The sequence below is a fragment of the Eubalaena glacialis genome, chromosome 13 (genome assembly GCF_028564815.1).
Source record: "Eubalaena glacialis isolate mEubGla1 chromosome 13, mEubGla1.1.hap2.+ XY, whole genome shotgun sequence".
Lineage (NCBI taxonomy): Eukaryota > Metazoa > Chordata > Mammalia > Artiodactyla > Balaenidae > Eubalaena > Eubalaena glacialis.
In genome coordinates this window covers 17155981-17175253 of record NC_083728.1, presented here as the reverse complement: position 1 = coordinate 17175253, position 19273 = coordinate 17155981, and the positions used below count along the sequence as shown (strand labels likewise).

Sequence of the window (19273 nt, the reverse complement as noted above, 5' to 3'; positions counted from 1 at the left end):
CGGACCTCAGACTGGGCTCGAATCTAACTCGCCTTTGGCTGGGAGATGTTTAGTCATCCTGCTGAGTATGAAAGAGCATTGGACAAGAAACCATAACGTGACATCCTAGTCCCTTTTTCTAGGTATCCTGCTCTTAGGAATCTGTCCTACGGGAAAAATAATTAATGGCAGAAGCAGAAATATGTACATTTCAGTAGGGTCTACGATGGCAAAAAGTGAAAAGATGCTCATGAAGATTGAGTTTATTATGGCATAACCACGCAACCACTAACCTAATCAGAAAGCAGAATACAATGTTGTATGTACACTGTGAAAATAAGCATGGGCATGGATGGAATGGAACATGAAAAGATAGCTGTGGTGGGATCATGGGGGAATTTTTTTTTTTAACCTGACAAAATGATTTTAAAGTTCAACCTAAAAAATAAGTATGTGGGACTAACGAGAAAAATTCTAAAACTTAAGAGTAATAAGAGAGATTAGCTCGTATCAGCACCACCAAGTATTATAACATACATATTATAAAGCTGTAGTAATTAAAATAGTATGGAACTGGGCAGGAACTTACAGGCAGCTAGAATGTATAGAATTCATAATAAAATTCAGTTTTTAGGGATTTATTATATAGGCAAGGTGGTATTTTAAATTAGCATAGAAAGGATGGATTGGTGTCAGGCAGCTTGCTAGTAATTAAAACAATAACAAAATTAAAGCACCAAAATAAAGTCCAAATGGACTAAAATTTAAGTCTTAAAAATTTTGACATCATAAAAGTACTAGGAGAAAGCATTGTTGGATGTATTTATAATCTTAGCACGGTAAAAACTCTTCTAAATATGTCACGCAATCCAGAAAGGAAAAGATTAATGCTTTCGACTCTATAACATTTAAAACTTTCTGTGTGGCCTGCAAAATTCAAGCAAACTAAACCAAAAAAAACGACCAGCAGCTAAGTCTAAAGACAAAGTTATGGAAGTATTTACTTAATGATCAATTAGAAAAATTTAAAACCCAATAGCAGAGTATATGAACAAGAAAATCAGAAGAAATACAAGTGGCCAATATAAACAGTGAAAGACGGCCATCTCACTAATTTCAAAGTGCAAATTAAAATAATAAGGATTTTTTTTGCCTATCTTATTTGCAAAGATTAAAAAAATTAAAATTAGGATTGTGTGGAAACAAATGTATTAGCATTAGTGGAAGTAAAAATTAGTACAATTTTTTGGAGGACAATTTGGAAATAATTTACTTAGCCATTCAACAGGTAGGAATTTATCCTATAGATATGCAAAGTGCACAAAAAATCATGTTCAAAGATGATGTTTGTAGTATTCTTCTACTAGCAAAAATGTGGGGAAAAAAACATGTCAATCAGTATACGAGTGGTTACATAAATTTCAGTACATCCATAAAATGGAATGCTGTGCAGCAGTTTAAAAAAAAGTGGTAGATCCATATATAGTGACATGAAAAGATGTGAAAGATACAGGTTAAGTGAAAAAAGTGTGTTGCAGAATAGTGCATATGGTCCTATTTAGTAAGTAAAACTATAAGTTACCATATGTATAAAAAGAATTTAGAAAACTATACCCCACATTTAACAGTAGTTAGCAGTGAGGAATCAGGTTGGAAACATGGTTCCCCACATGGTAGCGTGATGGCAGGGCAGGGCCATGGAAGTGGGCTGATGGGAAACCCAGGGTTTGCCTTGGTTTTTGCAGCCGTGATTATTCATTTCACTTTCAGCCTTTGAATTGTAGGGAAACTGTAGCTAAGTTGCAGCTGTGTACCTTTTTTTTTTAATAGATTTATTTAATTAATTAATTTGTTTGTTTATTTTTTGGCTGCGTTGGGTCTTCGTTGCTGTGCGCGGGCTTTCTCTAGTTGCAGAGAGCGGGGGCTACTCTTCGTTGAGTTGCGCGGGCTTCTCGTTGCGGTGGCTTCTCTTGTTGTGGAGCACAGGCTCTAGGCGCGCGGGCTTCAGTAGTTGTGGCTCGCGGGCTCTAGAGCACAGGCTCAGTAGTTGTGGTGCACGGGCTTAGTTGCTCCGCGGCACGTGGGATCTTCCCAGACCAGGGCTTGAACCTGTGTCCCCTGCATTGGCAGGCGGATTCTTAACCACTGCGCCACCAGGGAAGTCCACCTTTTCTTAATGAATTATAAGAAGTAGACTATTGGTTCCTTTTAGGGTCTTTCTTTTGGAATATTGTTTATTGTTTCCCTTTTTTCTGATCCCTTCTTTTTTCCATAAGGTGACCATGGAGAAAGAGCTTCGGAGCACCATTCTTTTCAATGCATACAAAAAGGAAGTATTTACCGCCAGCAATGGCTATAAATCCATGCAGAAAAGACTTCGGAGTAATTGGAAGATTCAGAGGTGACGGAGTGAATTGTTTTCCCTTCTAAGTGATGCTAACAGCCTGCTGATAACACTGAGAAGTCTTTATTTTCTTATGTAAAATAGATTGTTTAGGTGGGAGGAGTTCCATTTAAAGGTCGTTCAGAAATAAATAAATTATTATTAAAACATATCTTTCAGAAATTGGCAATTAGCATATTATTAAGTGGTCCCCCAAATCACAAATCAAGTAATTATTCCAGTTATACATATGTAAGTTTTTAAGAGGTTAGAGGCTTTCTCCGTATTTTAACTTGGGTCAGTACTTCAGTTTAGGGAAAGGAAAAATGAAAATATCCGTGTGTGTGTGTGTGTGTGTGTGTGTTTGTGGTTTTTCTTAATAGGTAAAGGATATGTAATCATACAAGCTAATGGTAGAGCTGATTGAATTAGTAGTTGGAGGACTTCTTTACGCTCTAGTGTGGTTTAATTTGGACGCCTTGGCTTATAGGTAGTGCTTGAGCACAGGCTGATGACTCTGGGGCAGACCTATTCGAGGGGATTCTCACTTTGGGAGAGAGGCTGGACCAGGTACCTCTAAATCCCTTCATTTCTGTGCCTCTGTAGCCTCTGATTCCATACAGTCTAGATGCTAAAATAGCTCATAAATTGGTTTAAATAATGGATCTAACACTTGCTTTTAAAATCATATTTCTAGCTTAAAAGATGAAATTACATCTGAGAAGCTAACTGGGGTGAAACTGTGGATTACAGCGGGGCCAAGGGAAAAATTTACTGCAGCTGAGGTAAGAAATATCCATAAAGAAGAAATGTAGTGAGATAGTTAGGAGCATGGGCTCTGAAATCCCGGGCTTAAATCCCTCTTCACCACTTAACTGTGTTGCCTTAAGGTGGTCACTTCATCTCTTTCTTCATCATGGAGTTGTTGTGATGATTAACTGAGTTAATGCATGTTAAGTGCCAGACACATAGTGCAGGCTAACTCTATATTAACCATATTTCTTTGCCATGTTTTTGCTTTAAAAATAGGAAAATTCCATTTAAAATTAAGCTGTTTTTTATTGTATTTCATGGATAGACAAAGAATCGTTAAGTGTAAAACCCAAACAAAAATAACAAGTGTTGGCAAAGATGTGGAGAAATTGGAACCCTTGTGCACTATTGATGGAAAGGTAAAATGGTGCAGCAACTATGGAAAAACAGTATGGCGGTTCCTCAGAAAATTAAAAATAGAATTATATGATCCAGCAATCCCACTTCTGGATATATATTCAAAAGAATGGAAAGAGGTGTTTGTACACCCATGTTCATCGCAGCATTATTCACAATAGCCAAAAGGTAGAAGCAACGCAGGTGTCCACCAACAGATGATAAACAAAATGGGATCAATACATCAATGAATTATTTCAGTCTTAAGAAAGAAGGCAGTTCCAGTACTTGCCGTGACATGCGTGAATCTTGAGGACATTATGCTAAGTGAAATAAGCCAGTTACAAAAGGACAAACGCTGTATGGTACCATTCATATGGTATACCTAGAGTAATCAAATTCATAGAGAGAAAGTTAAAGTGGTAGTTGCCAGGACCTAGAGGGAGGAGGGAGACGGAGTTATTTTGTAATGGGTATGAAGTTTTTGTTTTGCAAGATGAAGAGTTCTGTAGATTGTTTGTACAGCATTGTGAATGTACTTAACTTTACTGAACTGTACACTTAAAAGTAGTTAAGAGGGTAAATTGTATGTTATGTATATTTTACCACAGTTAAAAAAGCAAAAAACCCAGAACATAGCAAGAACCTTTCTCACAGAGACTTGGAAGTGCTTGGTGTTCAGGGAGGGTTGTGGGGAGGAGGGAGGGAGTAGAGGCAGGGCGGGGCCGGTGTGGTCCTTAGACTTAGGTGTCCAACGTCTCCTTCTCTTCGGGTGAGGCCACGGGGAGGGGTCCACAGGGGAGCATTCCTGTTGTCCTTTTTTTCTCAACCTGACTGCAAGGCCACCCTCTCATCTGGGAGGGGCATGGAGGGAGACATAACTATTTAATCAGGTTAATTGAGAACAGGAGCAGGAATTATCATTGGGAATGTGGAGGTGACCAGCCACTCCTACCCCATGAGACCCCTCGGAAAGTACACACAGCGGGCAGTGGCCTGCAAAGGAATACTGTTGGGCTTTGGTCCCACACTCCGATAGTTTCTCTTCCACCTCCCTTCTCCATCTAGGGAGGAAAGAGAGGTGTCCCCGTCTGTGCCAAGGAGCAAGCAGCCTCAGGAAAGCCAGGGCATCCAGAGAGAGGGCCAGAGACCCATGCCTGGGCCTTTTCCCAAGAGGAGATGAGCGCCAGACCAAACCTTTTTTCAGGCTTTCAGGGATGGGAAGCAGTGGCTTACAAAAGACAAGGGTCCCTTGAGAGGCAGATTTTGTTCTTTGGAACTTTAGCCTATTGTTCTCTCACCAGACCAGCCCCTGGCACCATGTTTTCCTTTAGAGTTGGAGTGAGGCGGGAAGGAAAGGGAGAAAAGCGTTTAGCTTCTTCCTAAGAACCAACATCCTCTTGTGTTTTTATGCTTCCACTGGGCTGATCCTAGTGGTCAGCAGAGGTCTTCACCCAGGGCAGAGATCACCGCTTTCCTGGTCATTGCTGCTGGTCTCTGAGGACTCGTAAAGGGTCAGTTCACACCTCAAGGGCTATGTGATCCCTCTTTGATGTTGTCCTCCAGAAACTTCTGTGACAGAGCAGACATCATATGTCTGACGTTAGAGGCAAGAATCAAGCTAGAGGCGAGGCTGAATTCAGAGTCTTCCCCTGTTTCCCACCTCACCTCCACTGACTCATCACACTCGCTTAGTGGTGGTATTCAGTTATCTCCAGCAGCCCACACCATGCTTCCCAACCCCGTCAGATCAAGGGCCACCTTATTACAAATGCCCCTTTATCATACTGAATTGAAAAGCATAGATAATATAACTCATCACCATTTTTAAAAAAAAGTTGATGCTCTAACTATATTAAAGGGAGATGATTTATTAAAAAAAAATATCAACTTCAAATTGTAAAAGTATGGGCATATATACTCTAGAAGAATAATTATGTTTTAGTGTGTTAATCCTTGAGCTTACATACACTTAGAACACTTCTTTACATTTGCCATTTTGAAACAAAGGCTAAATATAAATCTAAGTATACAGAATCACCATGAATGGGACAGCCTATTGTGTGGAGTCCAGAATCTGTGAAGTTTTGTCTCATTTGGGAACAAGCCATCTTGGCGATGTTAACTGTTGCACTGTATTTTCTATATTTAGGGGATTGGGGGAGAGAAGCAAATCCAGGTTGTGTGCAAGAGCAAGAGGGCCGTGCTGTAGCAGAGCTGCTTTGGGACAGTGGTTTCCCAAGTGGGATGCATGTGATGAACCACTGGGGTGCCAGAAGGAAATTATTCATATCTTTATCATCCTTAAAAATGTCCTTTTGGGGAGTTTTTGTCTTGTTTTGTTTTTGGCCACGCTGCGCGGCTTGCAGGATCTTAGTTCCCCAACCAGGGATTAAACGCGGGCCCTCGGCAATGAAAGTGCAGAGTCCTAACCACTGGACTGCCAGGGAATTCCCTGGGGAGTATATTTTGTAATGCTATAAATATACATACTTTCTATACATATTGGAGCGCACATTCAAATTTTTTTCTGATGGGGTGCTTAAAGAAAGTTGAGAGACTGTTGGTCTAGACCACCCACCCCAGGTGTTCTTAGGCTAGGTCAACAAAATCAGCCCTAGATTTTCTTCTCTCCCCAGCTTTGTGAAAGCAAGAGAGCTTTCCAAGAGATAGGTAGACAACATGCCTTTCTTATGTGGTTTGATCAGTCAGTGACTTGAACAGAATTCCTCCCTGAGAGGTGGTATGAAATGCCTTTATTCTGATATCCTTGGCTGGCAGTGAGGAAAAGGTATGATCTCTATCAATAGTTTTCAAACAGGGATGGTTTTGCTCACTCCACACCCCCTCCCCCAACCCCAGGGGACATTTGGCAACATCTGGAGACATTTTTGATTGTCCAGAGAGGGTAGGTACAACTAGCATCTAGTAGGTAAAGACCAGGGATGCTGCTGATTGGAGGAGACCTGTGAGCTTCCTTTAGCTAATAGTTTTCCACTTTTGGTTTGCTGTCCAGATAGTCAACTTGGAAAATGTCATTTCAGTTTGAGTATCTTGGAGCTTTATACTAAAGACAAGTGTGGAAATCCTACATAGAGAGTAAATTTTATATTATCTTAATATAGATTTACATTTAAGTGCCTTAATAGATTTGAAGTTGTTTCTTTTTCATCTAGTTAAGGTCGTTTTTTTTTTTTGGCTGTGTTGGGTCTTCGTTGCTACGTGCAAGCTTTCTCTAGTTGCAGCAGGCGGGGACTGCTCTTCATTGCGGTGCACAGGCTTCTCATTGTGGTGGCTTGTCTTGTTGCAGAGCACGGGCTCTAGGGCACATGGGCTTCAGTAGTTGTGGCGCGCGGGCTCAGTAGTTGTGGCACATGGGCTTAGTTGCTCCGTGGCATGTGGGATCTTCTCGGACCAGGGCTTGAACCCATGTCCCCTGCATTGGCAGGCGGATTCTTAACCACTGTGCCACCAGGGAAGTCCCTAGTTAAGGTCTTATTCATAGTAGTTTGGACAAAAGTCTTCGCGGTATATTCATAGATTGTTTCTTTTTCTTTGTGTAGTTTGAGGTCCTGAAGAAGTACCTTGATGGCGGTGGAGATATCCTTGTGATGCTAGGAGAGGGTGGGGAATCCAGATTTGACACCAACATTAACTTTCTCCTAGAAGAATATGGAATCATGGTTAATAATGGTAATTATTATTGTTGTTTTAATAGAGGCAGTAATTTCCTGTTTATTATTTATATCGTAGTCCTCTGGGCCTAATAGTACAATGGAAAAAGCCCTGGGCTGTGAGGGTGCATGGTCCAGGATTCTGGCCTCACCGGCAGTCTGCATTTTCTAGTGCTAGGCTTCTTCCATTTATAAAATGAGAGAGATTGGAATATAGTTCCAGGATTCCTTTCAGGTCAAAATTTGTATGTGTCTATAATATCAAACTTACTTCTAATCTAAGAAGCGCCTTCCTCTCTTTTTCCCTTAAAGATGCTGTGGTTAGAAATGTATATTATAAGTATTTCCATCCTAAAGAAGCTCTAGTTTCCAATGGAGTCTTGAATAGGTAAGCATATTGAAAACAGAAATGACTTTGCCAATGACTCTCCTCTTTCCTACGTGACTCTTCCCTTCTCCCTTCTCACACGTTCTTTTTTCTGGCCCTTTTTCCTTTCTTGCCTTTTTTAAAAATTTTATTATATCATAGTTTATTTATTTTATTATATTACTTCTCATCCATCAAATTACATTCCTCCCATCTTTTTTTTTTTTTTTTAAAGACTGTGGTGTGGGATGGAGTGTTTTTGTTTTTTTTTTTTTTAATTTATTTATTTTTTATTTTTGGCTGTGTTGGGTCTTCGTTTCTGTGCGAGGGCTTTCTCTAGCTGTGGCAAGCGGGGGCCACTCTTCATTGCGGTGCGCGGGCCTCTCACTATCGTGGCCTCTCTTGTTGCGGAGCACAGGCTCCAGACGCGCAGGCTCAGCAGTTATGGCTCACGGGCCTAGTTGCTCCGGGGCATGTGGGATCTTCCCAGACCAGGGCTCGAACCCGTGTCCCCTGCATTAGCAGGCAGATTCTCAACCACTGCGCCACCAGGGAAGCCCCCCTCCCATCTTTTGAAACCTTACTCCACATCACCTTTTTGACGGTTAGAATATATTCAGTTGCAAGTAAAGAAAACCCTATTCGGATGGGATTAAACAATACAGAGACTTTATTGATTCATGTCATTGAAAAGTCGAGAACTAGGGCAGGCTTTGGGTATGGATTGACTATAATATTCATAAGGTCATCAGGGCTCCAGTTCCATTTCTCTGCAGTTCTCTCGGCTCTGCTCTCCTGTGGGGGGGGAGCTGACTAGTTTTAACAGTTCCCAAATTTGTATCCTCATGCCACACCATTTAGGGCAAGAGCATATGCCTTGGTCCCAGCATTCCCAGCAATAGTAGACCTGGGGTTTGCTGTGACAGAGGGCATAGAATGCCCTGGTGGCACAGTTATGTCATATTCTCCACCCCTGGAATCTAGGATGAAGTCAGTTTTTTCTCATCCATTGGATCCTAAAACATAAATTAAGAGCTTTGAGAAAGTGAGAAATGAATGCATGAGGGGGCAACAACAGGGGCCTTCTGGGAGCTTTTCCCTGTATTCCAGACGATTCATTCCACACTTGAACTTGCCAGGCGCTCTGCTGGGTCTGAAGATAGAGAGTCTAGAACACAGGACTAGAATGCGGGTCTAGTACATATTTGGACCTTTCCCTCAGGACTCAAGAAAGAGGAACTGATTCTTATATTTTCATTTTAACTTTTGCAGGCTTCCCAAAAGAGATGTACGTGTGTAGGAGTACCTTTATTTGATTTTTAAGAATGGTATTTTGAACAAGTTGGCACAGTCCTTGTATCTAATTCATAGTTACTATTAATGAATGGATTGTGAAATTCCTAAATTTTTTTGTTTACTAGATTTTAATTTTGTTCTTCAAGGGAAATTAGCCGAGCTGCAGGAAAGGCCGTGCCTGGGATCATTGAAGAGGAGAGCAGCGGAAACAATGCCCAGTGAGTGTGTTTTCTGAGGCCACCTGAAGAGGACGTATTTGCCATTTGAAGAGTTTTCTTTTTCAAAGCGAAGCATTTTCATTTCTGATTACAAAAGTAATTCTCACCAAAAACCAGATTGATCAGTTCAAAAGGAAGAAAATAGAAGTCCTCCGGTGTAAATCCATGCCCCTCTCCCCAAAGATAATCCTTAACAGTATTTAGATTTTTTTCGGAATTCCCTGGCGGTCCAGCAGTTAGGACTCTGTGCTTCCACTGCAGGGGGCATGGGTTCAATCCCTGGTCAGGGAACTAAGATCCTGCATGCTGCACTGTGTGGCCAAAAAAAAAAAAAAAAGTATTTAGATTTTTTAATTTTTTTTCATATGTAAAAATAGAGTTAGGTACTTTATCCTTTTTATGACTGGCTTAAACTGGATGTATCCTAATCTAATCAATCTCCTATTATTGAACATTTAGGTAGTTTATAATATTCTGCTTTAATAATACCAGCTAACATTTATTGAGCACTTACTCTGTCACAGGCATGTATTATTGCCTCATTTAATCCTCACAACAACCTATAAGGTTGTTGACAAGATAACAGTTTAATTGCCCAAGCTCACTTGACTAGTAAGTGTCAGAACTGAGTTTCAAACCTAGGCAGTCTGCTCTAGGGCCTGTACTCTTAACTTCTTTTCCTTACTGTTATTATCAACAGTTTTATATTTGTTATCATAAATAACAAAGCACAAAGTGAACGTCTTTGTATGTACAATTTGTGCACTTAATGCTAATATCTTAGTAGGCCAGATTCTTAGCATTCAGATTTCTGGGTCAAAGGTCTTCCAGTCGATGCATTGCCAAATGAGATGCATTGCCGAGTCACCCTCCAGGCTTTTGTAACATTTACAGTCCCTATGAACATGCCCCTTTTCCCTCTCTTGCCAGCATGGAATATTCTGTTGAAAATGATACCACTTTATTTTAACTTGCAATTCTTTTTTCTTTTTTTAAATAAATTTATTTATTTTTATTTATTTTATTTTTGGCTGTGTTGGGTCTTTGTTGCTGTTCGTGGGCTTTCTCTAGTTGTGGAGAGCGGGGGCTACTCTTCGTTGCGGTGCGCGGGCTTCTCATTGCGGTGGCTTCTCTTGTTGGGAGCACAGGCTCTAGGCACACGGGCTCTAGAGCGCAGGCTCAGTAGTTGTGGTGCACGGGATTAGTTGCTCCGCGGTATGTGGGATCTTCCTGGGCCAGGGCTCGAACCCGTGTCCCCTGCGTTGGCAGGTGGATTCTTAACCACTGCGCCACCAGGGAAGAGCCAGTTCTTTGATTATTATGAATGGGATGGCTTTTAAAGTCTACTGGCTGATTGTATTTATTCTGTGAATTTCCTGCTCACTGCTTTTTTGCCTGTTTTTCTATTGATGGTTTGTCTTTTCTTATTCACTTATAAGACCTCCATGTGTTGCAAATGTTTTTCCCAGTTTACCTTTTTACTTTGGGGTATTTTGCCCCATAGAAGTTGAATGTTTTTATATAATTAAAGCATATTACAAAGCTCTAGTAGTTAGAATAATGTGATACTAATACAGAAATAGTGAAAAATAAATTAAAAAATTAGAATCAGATCCAAAATATGTGGAAGGTAGCGGTTATTAGTTTATAGTTAAAGTGAGATTTCAAATTATTGGAGAATGAATGGTATAATTTTGGCTAATCATTTGGAAAAACATTTCCATTTTCATGCCACACCCCAAAATATATCTCAGATGGATTAAATCTTTAAATATTAAAAATGAAACCATAAAAAGCACTAAAAGAAACTATAGGTGAATGTTTTATAATCTTAGAGTACAAAAGACCTTTTTTTTTTTTTTAAAGGAATTCCTTTACTTATTTATTTTTGGCTGTGTTAGGTCTTCGTTTCTGTGCAAGGGCTTTCTCTAGTTGCGGCAAGCGGGGGCCACTCTTCATCGCGGTGCGCGGGCCTCTCACTATCGCGGCCTCTCTTGTTGCGGAGCACAGGCTCCACACGCGCAGGCTCAGTAGTTGTGGCTCACGGGCCTAGATGCTCTGCGGCATGTGGGATCTTCCCAGACCAGGGCTCGAACCCGTGTCCCCTGCATTGGCAGGCAGATTCTCAACCACTGCACCACCAGGGAAGCCCCCAAAAGACCTTTCTTAGTATGAAACCAAGGTAAAGTCATAAAGGGGAGAATGTATAGCAACATACATCATAAGTTGACAGTTTTGACATTCAAGAATCACAATCTGATTCTTGGTGAATAAGTGAAAGAACTGTGGACTTGGAGTTAGAAGGATTTAGAAGTTCCTGACTTCATGTCTTACTTGCAGGGTGACCCGGGGCAAAGTAACTCTTAGCTTCAGTTGCCATATCTGTGTAATGGGGACAGTATTAATTTTACAAAGTTCTTGGGAAACTCCAGTGTGGCAGTACTTGTGGAAGTGCTCTGTAAGGTAGAGGGCATTGTACCTTACCTGTGATGTGACCATCATTACTTCCTCAGTAGTTGTCGTGAAGGGCAGATGGCAGGTGGTTAATTTCCTGGGTCATCCCGGAAGCAGCACAGTGTCTTGGGAGGCTTTGAGGTGGGATAAGCAGTCCTGCTTTGTGCTTTGAAATATCTTGACCTAATGGAGTCTCAAGCTCTCATTTAGCCCCATTTTTTATCATGTCCCTTTTTCCTTCTCTTACTCAGCTGTAGCCACACTGACTTTGTTTGAATTCCTTAAGTATGCCAAGCTCTCTCTCACCTTAGGGGCTTCACATATCTGCTCCTTCTTCCAGGAATACACTCTCCCAGCTAATCTTACTCATTCGCACTTGGTTAGGAAAAGTCCTGTATTTGTTTTGGGGGTGGGTGTTTAACCTTATGCTTAAAGTCTTATCAAAATGTCAGTCTGATTGATTTCTTAGTAATAATAAAAGAAATAGAGGAGTGTAAATAATAGCTTGACAATTTCCGTCATATAACCATTCTGCCTTCCTCCTTAAGAATTATCTCCCTTGAGTGCATTTGGGGAAGGTGTGGGGAAGGATGTGCCCTGACATCCACAGAACTATTTCTCCCACTTACCTTTTCTTCCTCCTTGGCAACTGCTCATTTTTTTCTGTTCTTGTCCTGGAAATCATGGGCTGCACCCCCCTTACTGGGATACCACTGGGGTAGGGGCGGAAGGAGGAGAATGGGGAGCATGGGGCAGGTACCACTTCTCAACCACGATGAGACACAGAAGTCATAGCGGTAGGTGAGACTTTACTGAAGGGATGGGGAAAACTAACACTGGAAGGAAATAATTTAAAACTTAAGCTAAAAAGAATGGTCTAAGAGAAAGGAAAATTAAAATCTTCATAGGGAACTCTTCATGGGTATTCCCTCTGCCCATTCCCCCTCCCCCCCTGCCCTGGTTTCCAGTTGTATGCTTTGGTTTTAAGATTCCCGTTTCTCTCCTTTCTGAGGACACTTCCTTCAAACAAATACCTTTGCAGAGCTCCATTTTTCTTTCACTAAAACCCTAGCGCCTCCTGTAGGGGTTGGCCTCCCCTAGGTCTGCACCCCACCCTTATCCCCTCCATCCCACACCCTTTCTAGGAGTACATTGCCCCAAGTACTGATTCACTCAAGACACTCGCAGTCTTTGCGAGGACAGTGGAGAGTAGAGGAGGGACTCCAAAGCAGGTCTGTGTAGAAGTGTCCAATGTGGGATAAATAGATGCCTCTATTGATTTAAGCACTCAACAGGTAGCATACCCTTCTGACGACAGATGCTCATTCTTAGAGAGAACACCAGTCAAATTTATAAGGGAGAGGAAAGCATTTACATCTAAGACATTGTTACACAGAGCAGGCTCATGTGTAGCTCTGGTTCAGTTCTTAGATGAGGCCCCCTCTTCTTCCTCTTCCTCCGCTGGGGCTGCTTTAGTTCTTCCAGTTACAGTCATTTACACGCACGATTGTAAATTGTTAATTTATACTCACATTTCTTAAAATACTTTATCAAACCTGTAGCTAGAGTGATAACTAATTTTAAGTTAACAAACCAAAGCTTATAGAGTATTTTCTGTTTGATTGTGACTTGCTCAAGAAACACAGATTATCTTCAAAATTTTTTTATTCATTAAAAAAAACCTTGAATATTTCTTTCTTTCTTTCAGGGCTCTCACCTTTGTCTATCCTTTTGGTGCCACATTGAGTGTCATGAAACCAGCAGTGGCTGTTCTGTCCACAGGCTCTGTCTGTTTCCCACTTAACAGACCCATCCTGGCTTTCTATCACTCGAAGGTACAGCCTTTCTTTTTTTTTTTTTTTTTTAAAGATTGATTGATTGATTGATTGATTGATTGCTATGTTGGGTCTTCGTTTCTGTGCTAGGGCTTTCTCTAGTTGCGGCAAGCGGGGGCCACTCTTCATCGCGGTGCGCGGGCCTCTCACTGTCGTGGCCTCTCTTGTTGCGGGGCACAGGCTCCAGACGCGCAGGCTCAGTAGTTGTGGCTCACGGGCCTAGTTGCTCCGCGGCATGTGGGATCTTCCCAGACCAGGGCTCGAACCCGTGTCCCCTGCATTGGCAGGCAGATTCTCAACCACTGCGCCACCAGGGAAGCCCCAGCCTTTCTTAGATAAGGGTGGATATGTAATTTTTTTTCCTGAGATAGTAAGAACTACTTTAGTTTCCATGGGGTTTCATATATTTTCTCTTTTTTTTTTTTGGCTGTGCCACTACGTGGGATCTTAGTTCCCCGATCAGGGATTGAACTCATGCCCCCTGCAGTGGAAGCTCGGAGTCCTAACCACTGGACCACCAGGGAACTCCCATATTTTCTCATTGGTCTTCACAATAGTCCTGTGAAGTAGGATTTCAATTAACTACATTTTACTTATGGGGAAACAGTGGATTGTCCAGTCATTGATGGAGTCAAGACTATACCTGGCTCTTATTCTAGAGCCAAAGCCTTTCCACTGTAGCATGAGGCTACTGTAGTATAACTGTCTCTTGACTACCAGCTCTCACCCTCAGTGTAAGAGAATCCATTCAGAGAAAGGTTGAGTTAGCAACCTATACCACAATGCACAGAATTGTGCTGCTGGTATTTTAGTGTATCCCAGGAAAACATACCAGAAGACTAGTTGTTCAGTTCTCATCCTGGAAACCCCACAAAATGTGGGAACAGGTGGTCCCAGAGGACACAGCCGTTCTCATTATCACCCCACATATCCACTGCCTTTTAATTCATGTTTGCTGAATTCACCTTCATCTGTCTACCAAGACTTGGAATTCACCAGCTGACCTCTCAGTTTTTCTCCAGAGACTACACATGTCTCTAGCTACACATGATTCTATTTTTCTTTGTGGGACCTAAGTATTACTTTTCCCTCTCATATTTAAAAGCTCTGACGTCATTTTTATTAGGAAGTAAATAAATGTCTATGCTGTGTTTGAAAGACGATATTTAGACAAAATTGATATAGCTATTAATGGTAGTTAGTCTCTCCTAAACCGCAGGAAATACTGTTTTAAAATTAAAGTGTTATTGGACTTCCCTGGTGGTCTAGTGATTAAGACTCTGTGCTTCCACTGCAAGGGGCACGGGTTCGATCCCTGGTCTGGGAACTAAGATCCCGCATGCCCCACGGCACGGCCAAAAAAACCCAAATTAACATGTTATTAAATGATTCAAGATGTGGAAATAACTGTTTACATTAAATGTCTGTTTATAGGCACAAAAGTAATGAGACATCATCTTAGGGGGCCTCTGGTAGTATAATACTAGAACTGTTATAATTATTTGATTTTTTAACTGTGCACAGAGATTTTACCTGGCTTAATCAGTGGATTTTTATAGAGCATCTGTTGGGTACAGAATTCTGTGCTAAGTGTGGTGATTCTTCTAGAATTCATGAGATTATCATGTGCTCATTGCCTAGCTATTAAAAGCCCATTTTCTCCTTCTGATAGGCTTTCAGTCCTGCCTTATAAACACAATCTTTCAGAGAGGTTGTTGCCTGTCGCTCTTGTTGGTGAGATGAAGCAGTGATCCCAGGGAGAGGCTCCATCTGGAACCCATAGCAGGGCCAGGCTAGCACCGGGGCAGCGTTCTGCCTCCTTGCCCAGGGCCATTGCCTTCATTGAGCTTATCATGGTCCTTTCTAGGTCTTTGGTTTACTGGGATAGACTCATTAACATTGAAGGAGCAAATTGGTGCTTGAGTAGACATACTCTTATTTAATTGGAACAAATTATAGACAGATGCTGGAAAAGGAAGCTGAAGACAATGGTAGAATCAGTCAGGACAGAATAAAAGGATTAAAAGACGATGTATAATCTATTTGAAATAAATGAGGTAGGGAAAAGAAAATACAGTTGACTCTTGAGCGGTGCAGGGGTTTGAGGTGCCAGCCCTCCGCACAGTGGAAAATCGTGTTACAGAGTCAGTCCTCTGTATATGCGGTTGTGCATCTGCGAATTCAACCAACCACAGATCGTGTAGTACAGTACTCTTCACTATTGAAAAAGATTCGCTGGTAAGTGGACCCATGCAGTTCAAACCCATGTTGTTCAAGGGTCAACTGTATACTAAGGAAAAGATAATATAAATCTGACTGTGAGTAGAGGTATAGGTATTTACTAACCTACAGGGATTCAAATCGCAGCCCAGTTCGTTCAGTCACGTCCCTGCTATTTCTATAGAATTCCACCCAATTCACTTCCTCTTCTCAGTAACCTATCTGTTTGTAGTGGTTATGGTATAGTAATCGTATTATTTTTCCTCTGAAGCATTTGCTTTTAATGTGGGACAGGTCAGAGTTTGTTTTGCAAATTTTGTTTTATTTGCAGAATTTGTGCATTTTGTAGCTCAACAGCTCTGCTTAGGTGTCATTCTTTCCCAGTGTGGTTGCAGTTGTGCCTGTCCTCTGTATGTGACGTTGCTAGAAAATCTGATTTCATTTTGTGTTTTTAATATTGCACTGTTTTTTTTCTCATTACAAAAATAATATATGCTCATTGTAGAAAAATTTTTAAATGCAGAGATGCACTACTCTGAGGCAGCCCAGGCTGACGTTTTGATCATTTTCTCCCACTTTTGCTTGTGCCTCATTTTTGTTTACTTGCCTCACAGGCTTTAAACTCCAATAGCTGTACAATTGATGGTACACTTTTTTTTAACCTAATGTTATGACAGAAGCATTTTCCCATATTACTGAGAAACCTTTCTAATATATAATTTAACAACTGGGGGAGGTTCCATTATTCTTAACCATATTTCTGTGGGTGAACATTTGGATTTGTTTCTAATCTTTTGTGATTATGACTATAAAGTTGTGCAGAGTTTTTGGTATATTTTATACTGCTTTGTTGCATTTGTTGACAGTTTCAGCAACATTTGTCAAAGAAGTTACTTCACTAAACCTGACCAACACTATTTATAGTCATTTTTTTCTTATTAATCTGATAGGAAAAAGTACTTTGTTTTGATTTTTTAAATTACTAATATTAAAGTTTTTATTATTAACCAGTCGTTTCTTTTGTGAACTTTTCGTGCTTGTGGCTTAGTGTTCTGTTTGGATCTTAAATACTGTTTTTTGGTATTCATAGATGTCTAAATCTTTACAGATTATCTATGGATTTGTCTGTTTTTTCCTTTAAGATTATGATTTTCATTTATAGTTTCACAATGGGAAAATACTGTCGAACCAATTCACACTGCTTTCTATTAAAGTCAAATTGAAGGGTATAGAACTGTCTAAATTGAGAAGCAGGTTGGAATATAGTTGTTATCATAATTGACATTTCTAGACCATTAAAATGCCCATGTGAATTGGCACTTCTTAGTATATAAGACATTTGCTCACATGGTTGTAATGATAAGTGTTTGGGGACTGAGATGCACGTGGTACATTTTGGGATCTGAATATCTGACACTGGTTTGTCATCAACAGAACCAAGGTGGGAAACTGGCAGTGCTTGGCTCATGTCACATGTTCAGTGACCAATATTTGGATAAAGAAGAAAACAGCAAAATCATGGTAAGCTCTTCTCTTTTATCTAATGAATAATATGTATGATTTTCCTGTCATTAAAAAAAAAAATACTGCTGAGTTCATCTAGTCATTTAAAACCAGCTATTCAGAACCCATTATACACCAGGCACTAAGGATACAAAGATGAGTCAGGCATAGTCTCTGCTTTAAAAAAGTATATAGGACCCTGAGAGAGAATGTGAGAGACAGAGAAGTAAATCCAGAAGGACGTGGGGAGCGTTTCTAAGCGCACCAGCCCGGGCTGGGAGCCACCCTGGAGAAGTGGGGAGGAGCAGACCCAAGCAGGGCCTCCCGTATAGAGCCTAGGAGCTCAAACTTTCTTCGAAAAGCCATGGGGAGCCCTTGTAGAGTGTCCAGCAGCCTTGGGCATAGTCAGATCTGTGAGTGCAGAAGATGGAAGGGAGAGGGCAATCTGGAGCCAGTTAGGAGGCTGGCAGAGAAGGAACAAGGACCTGAATGAAGGCAGGGAAGGTGTGAGTCGGGGGAGGGGCTGGCCAGCACGAGTGGGATTTCGGAGGGGTTATGATAGGACTGTCTCTGATTGAGGCGGGGAAGGAGGGAAAGGCATGGCAAGTGCAAAGGAAACATGTCCTGTGAAGGGTGACAGGGTGCAGGCCAGAGCTGGATGTTGGCGTGATGCCGGTGACTCACTCAACCAGAGGGAGAAGGTCCCACTGAGCTTTCTCATTAATGAAATAAGTTCCTTCAGCCTTAAGGATTATTGTCTTATTGAGAGATTGATTTAAGATCTCGTTTCTGGGAATTCCCTGGCGGTCCGGTGGTTAGGACTCTGCACTTTCACTGCCAAGGGCTTGGTTTCAATCCCTGGTTGGGGAACTAAGATCCCACAAGCTGTGAGTTGCAGCCAAAAAAAAAAGGATCTTGTTTCTGTAGAATCTACATGAAGTTCCAACGTCTTTATCACATTCTGGGGGCATCTTGTTATATTGTACTTTTTAAGTCCAGACTGTCATCAGCACATTACGCAGGGATTGTTTCAGAACAGTGAACAAATTTTAATAAATTCTGGCTGGTGATTAAAGGTTAGAGTGCCCTAAGATAGATGATAAATTTCCAATAATAAAAATGGCACTAGGGTAAGGAAAACTTTGCAGTTTTCATATGATTTCACCAAGATAAGGGTGGCTTCCCTTTTTCAAATCACTGGTGTGTATTCTCTTTCCCTTTATCATTTTTCTTGATTGGTTTAATTCTCTAGTCCTGCCCTCAGCTTTCTCAAATAACCAAATAGGTAATTCTGTTTTTATTTTTTTAAATTTAGGATGTTGTTTTCCAGTGGCTCACAACAGGAGACATCCACCTAAACCAGATTGATGCTGAGGACCCAGAGGTAGGAGGTTATGAATCATTAAAAAAAACTTTGAAATGAAAACTGGGTCCAGCTTCTCAGCACCACTTCTAACAGTTCCAAAGGAATATCTATCTCTTACTTTATCTGTTAGACAGATGGCAAGAAGTGATGCTTTTTGGCGAGATGAAGGCCACGTTGTAAAAAAATAATAAATCAATGAATTATATAATTCGTCGTAGAATTCAATGGGGTGGGAGCCTCTCTCTGTATATGTAATAATTGGAATTTAATGTATGCTCTCTGGCCCAAACTTTCAGAATCAGTATCTGTAGAGAAATACTTCTTTCCAAAATATGAAGGTTATAAAAATAATTTTTTCATGAAGAAACAAAGATCATCAGAATTTAAGTTTTAAACCCTCATTTTGTTGCCTTTAGGAATAACAATCCTAAGGTCATTATAATAATACTTATCAGACAAATCAGAGTGGTGAGACCAGCACTGGACTAGGAACCAGTAACTACATTCTAGGTCCCGTTCCACCATGAGCCCTGGGACCTTAAGCAGGTTATTTCTGACCTTTTTCATCTTAGTTTTCTCATTAGTTTTGGGGACACTAATACCTGTGTTCTTTGTCTCACAGGATAATTGTGAGGCCTAAATGAATAGATGTAAATTTACTTGTTAAACTAAAGGCTGTAAAAAGGGCTATATATCTATCAAGACTTTTAAAAAACTCTTGTAATTATTATCTACCAAGCACTGTATATCACATACTTCCACATAAATCATCTTGTTTAAACCTCACCACAGCCCTGGGAGTTAGATGGTCTTATTCTCATTTTACAGA

At 40.8% G+C, this 19273-nt stretch overlaps 1 protein-coding gene across 3 annotated transcripts in view; it reads left to right on the top strand.

Moving 5' to 3' along the window:
* IFT52 (intraflagellar transport 52) overlaps positions 1-19273 on the top strand; it is a 32508-nt gene that overhangs the window by 325 nt on the left and 12910 nt on the right. Inside the window, exons 2-9 of one of the 3 annotated variants that reach the window (XM_061209268.1) lie at positions 2256-2380; positions 3060-3147; positions 7075-7204; positions 7498-7573; positions 8995-9066; positions 13229-13355; positions 17010-17096; positions 18394-18462. In XM_061209268.1, coding sequence (XP_061065251.1) covers positions 2256-2380; positions 3060-3147; positions 7075-7204; positions 7498-7573; positions 8995-9066; positions 13229-13355; positions 17010-17096; positions 18394-18462 — 774 coding nt within the window. Of the gene's footprint in view, positions 1-2255; positions 2381-3059; positions 3148-7074; positions 7205-7497; positions 7574-8994; positions 9067-13228; positions 13356-17009; positions 17097-18393; positions 18463-19273 lie in introns of those variants that run through there. The other 2 variants (XM_061209269.1, XM_061209270.1) reach the window with 2 other exon arrangements.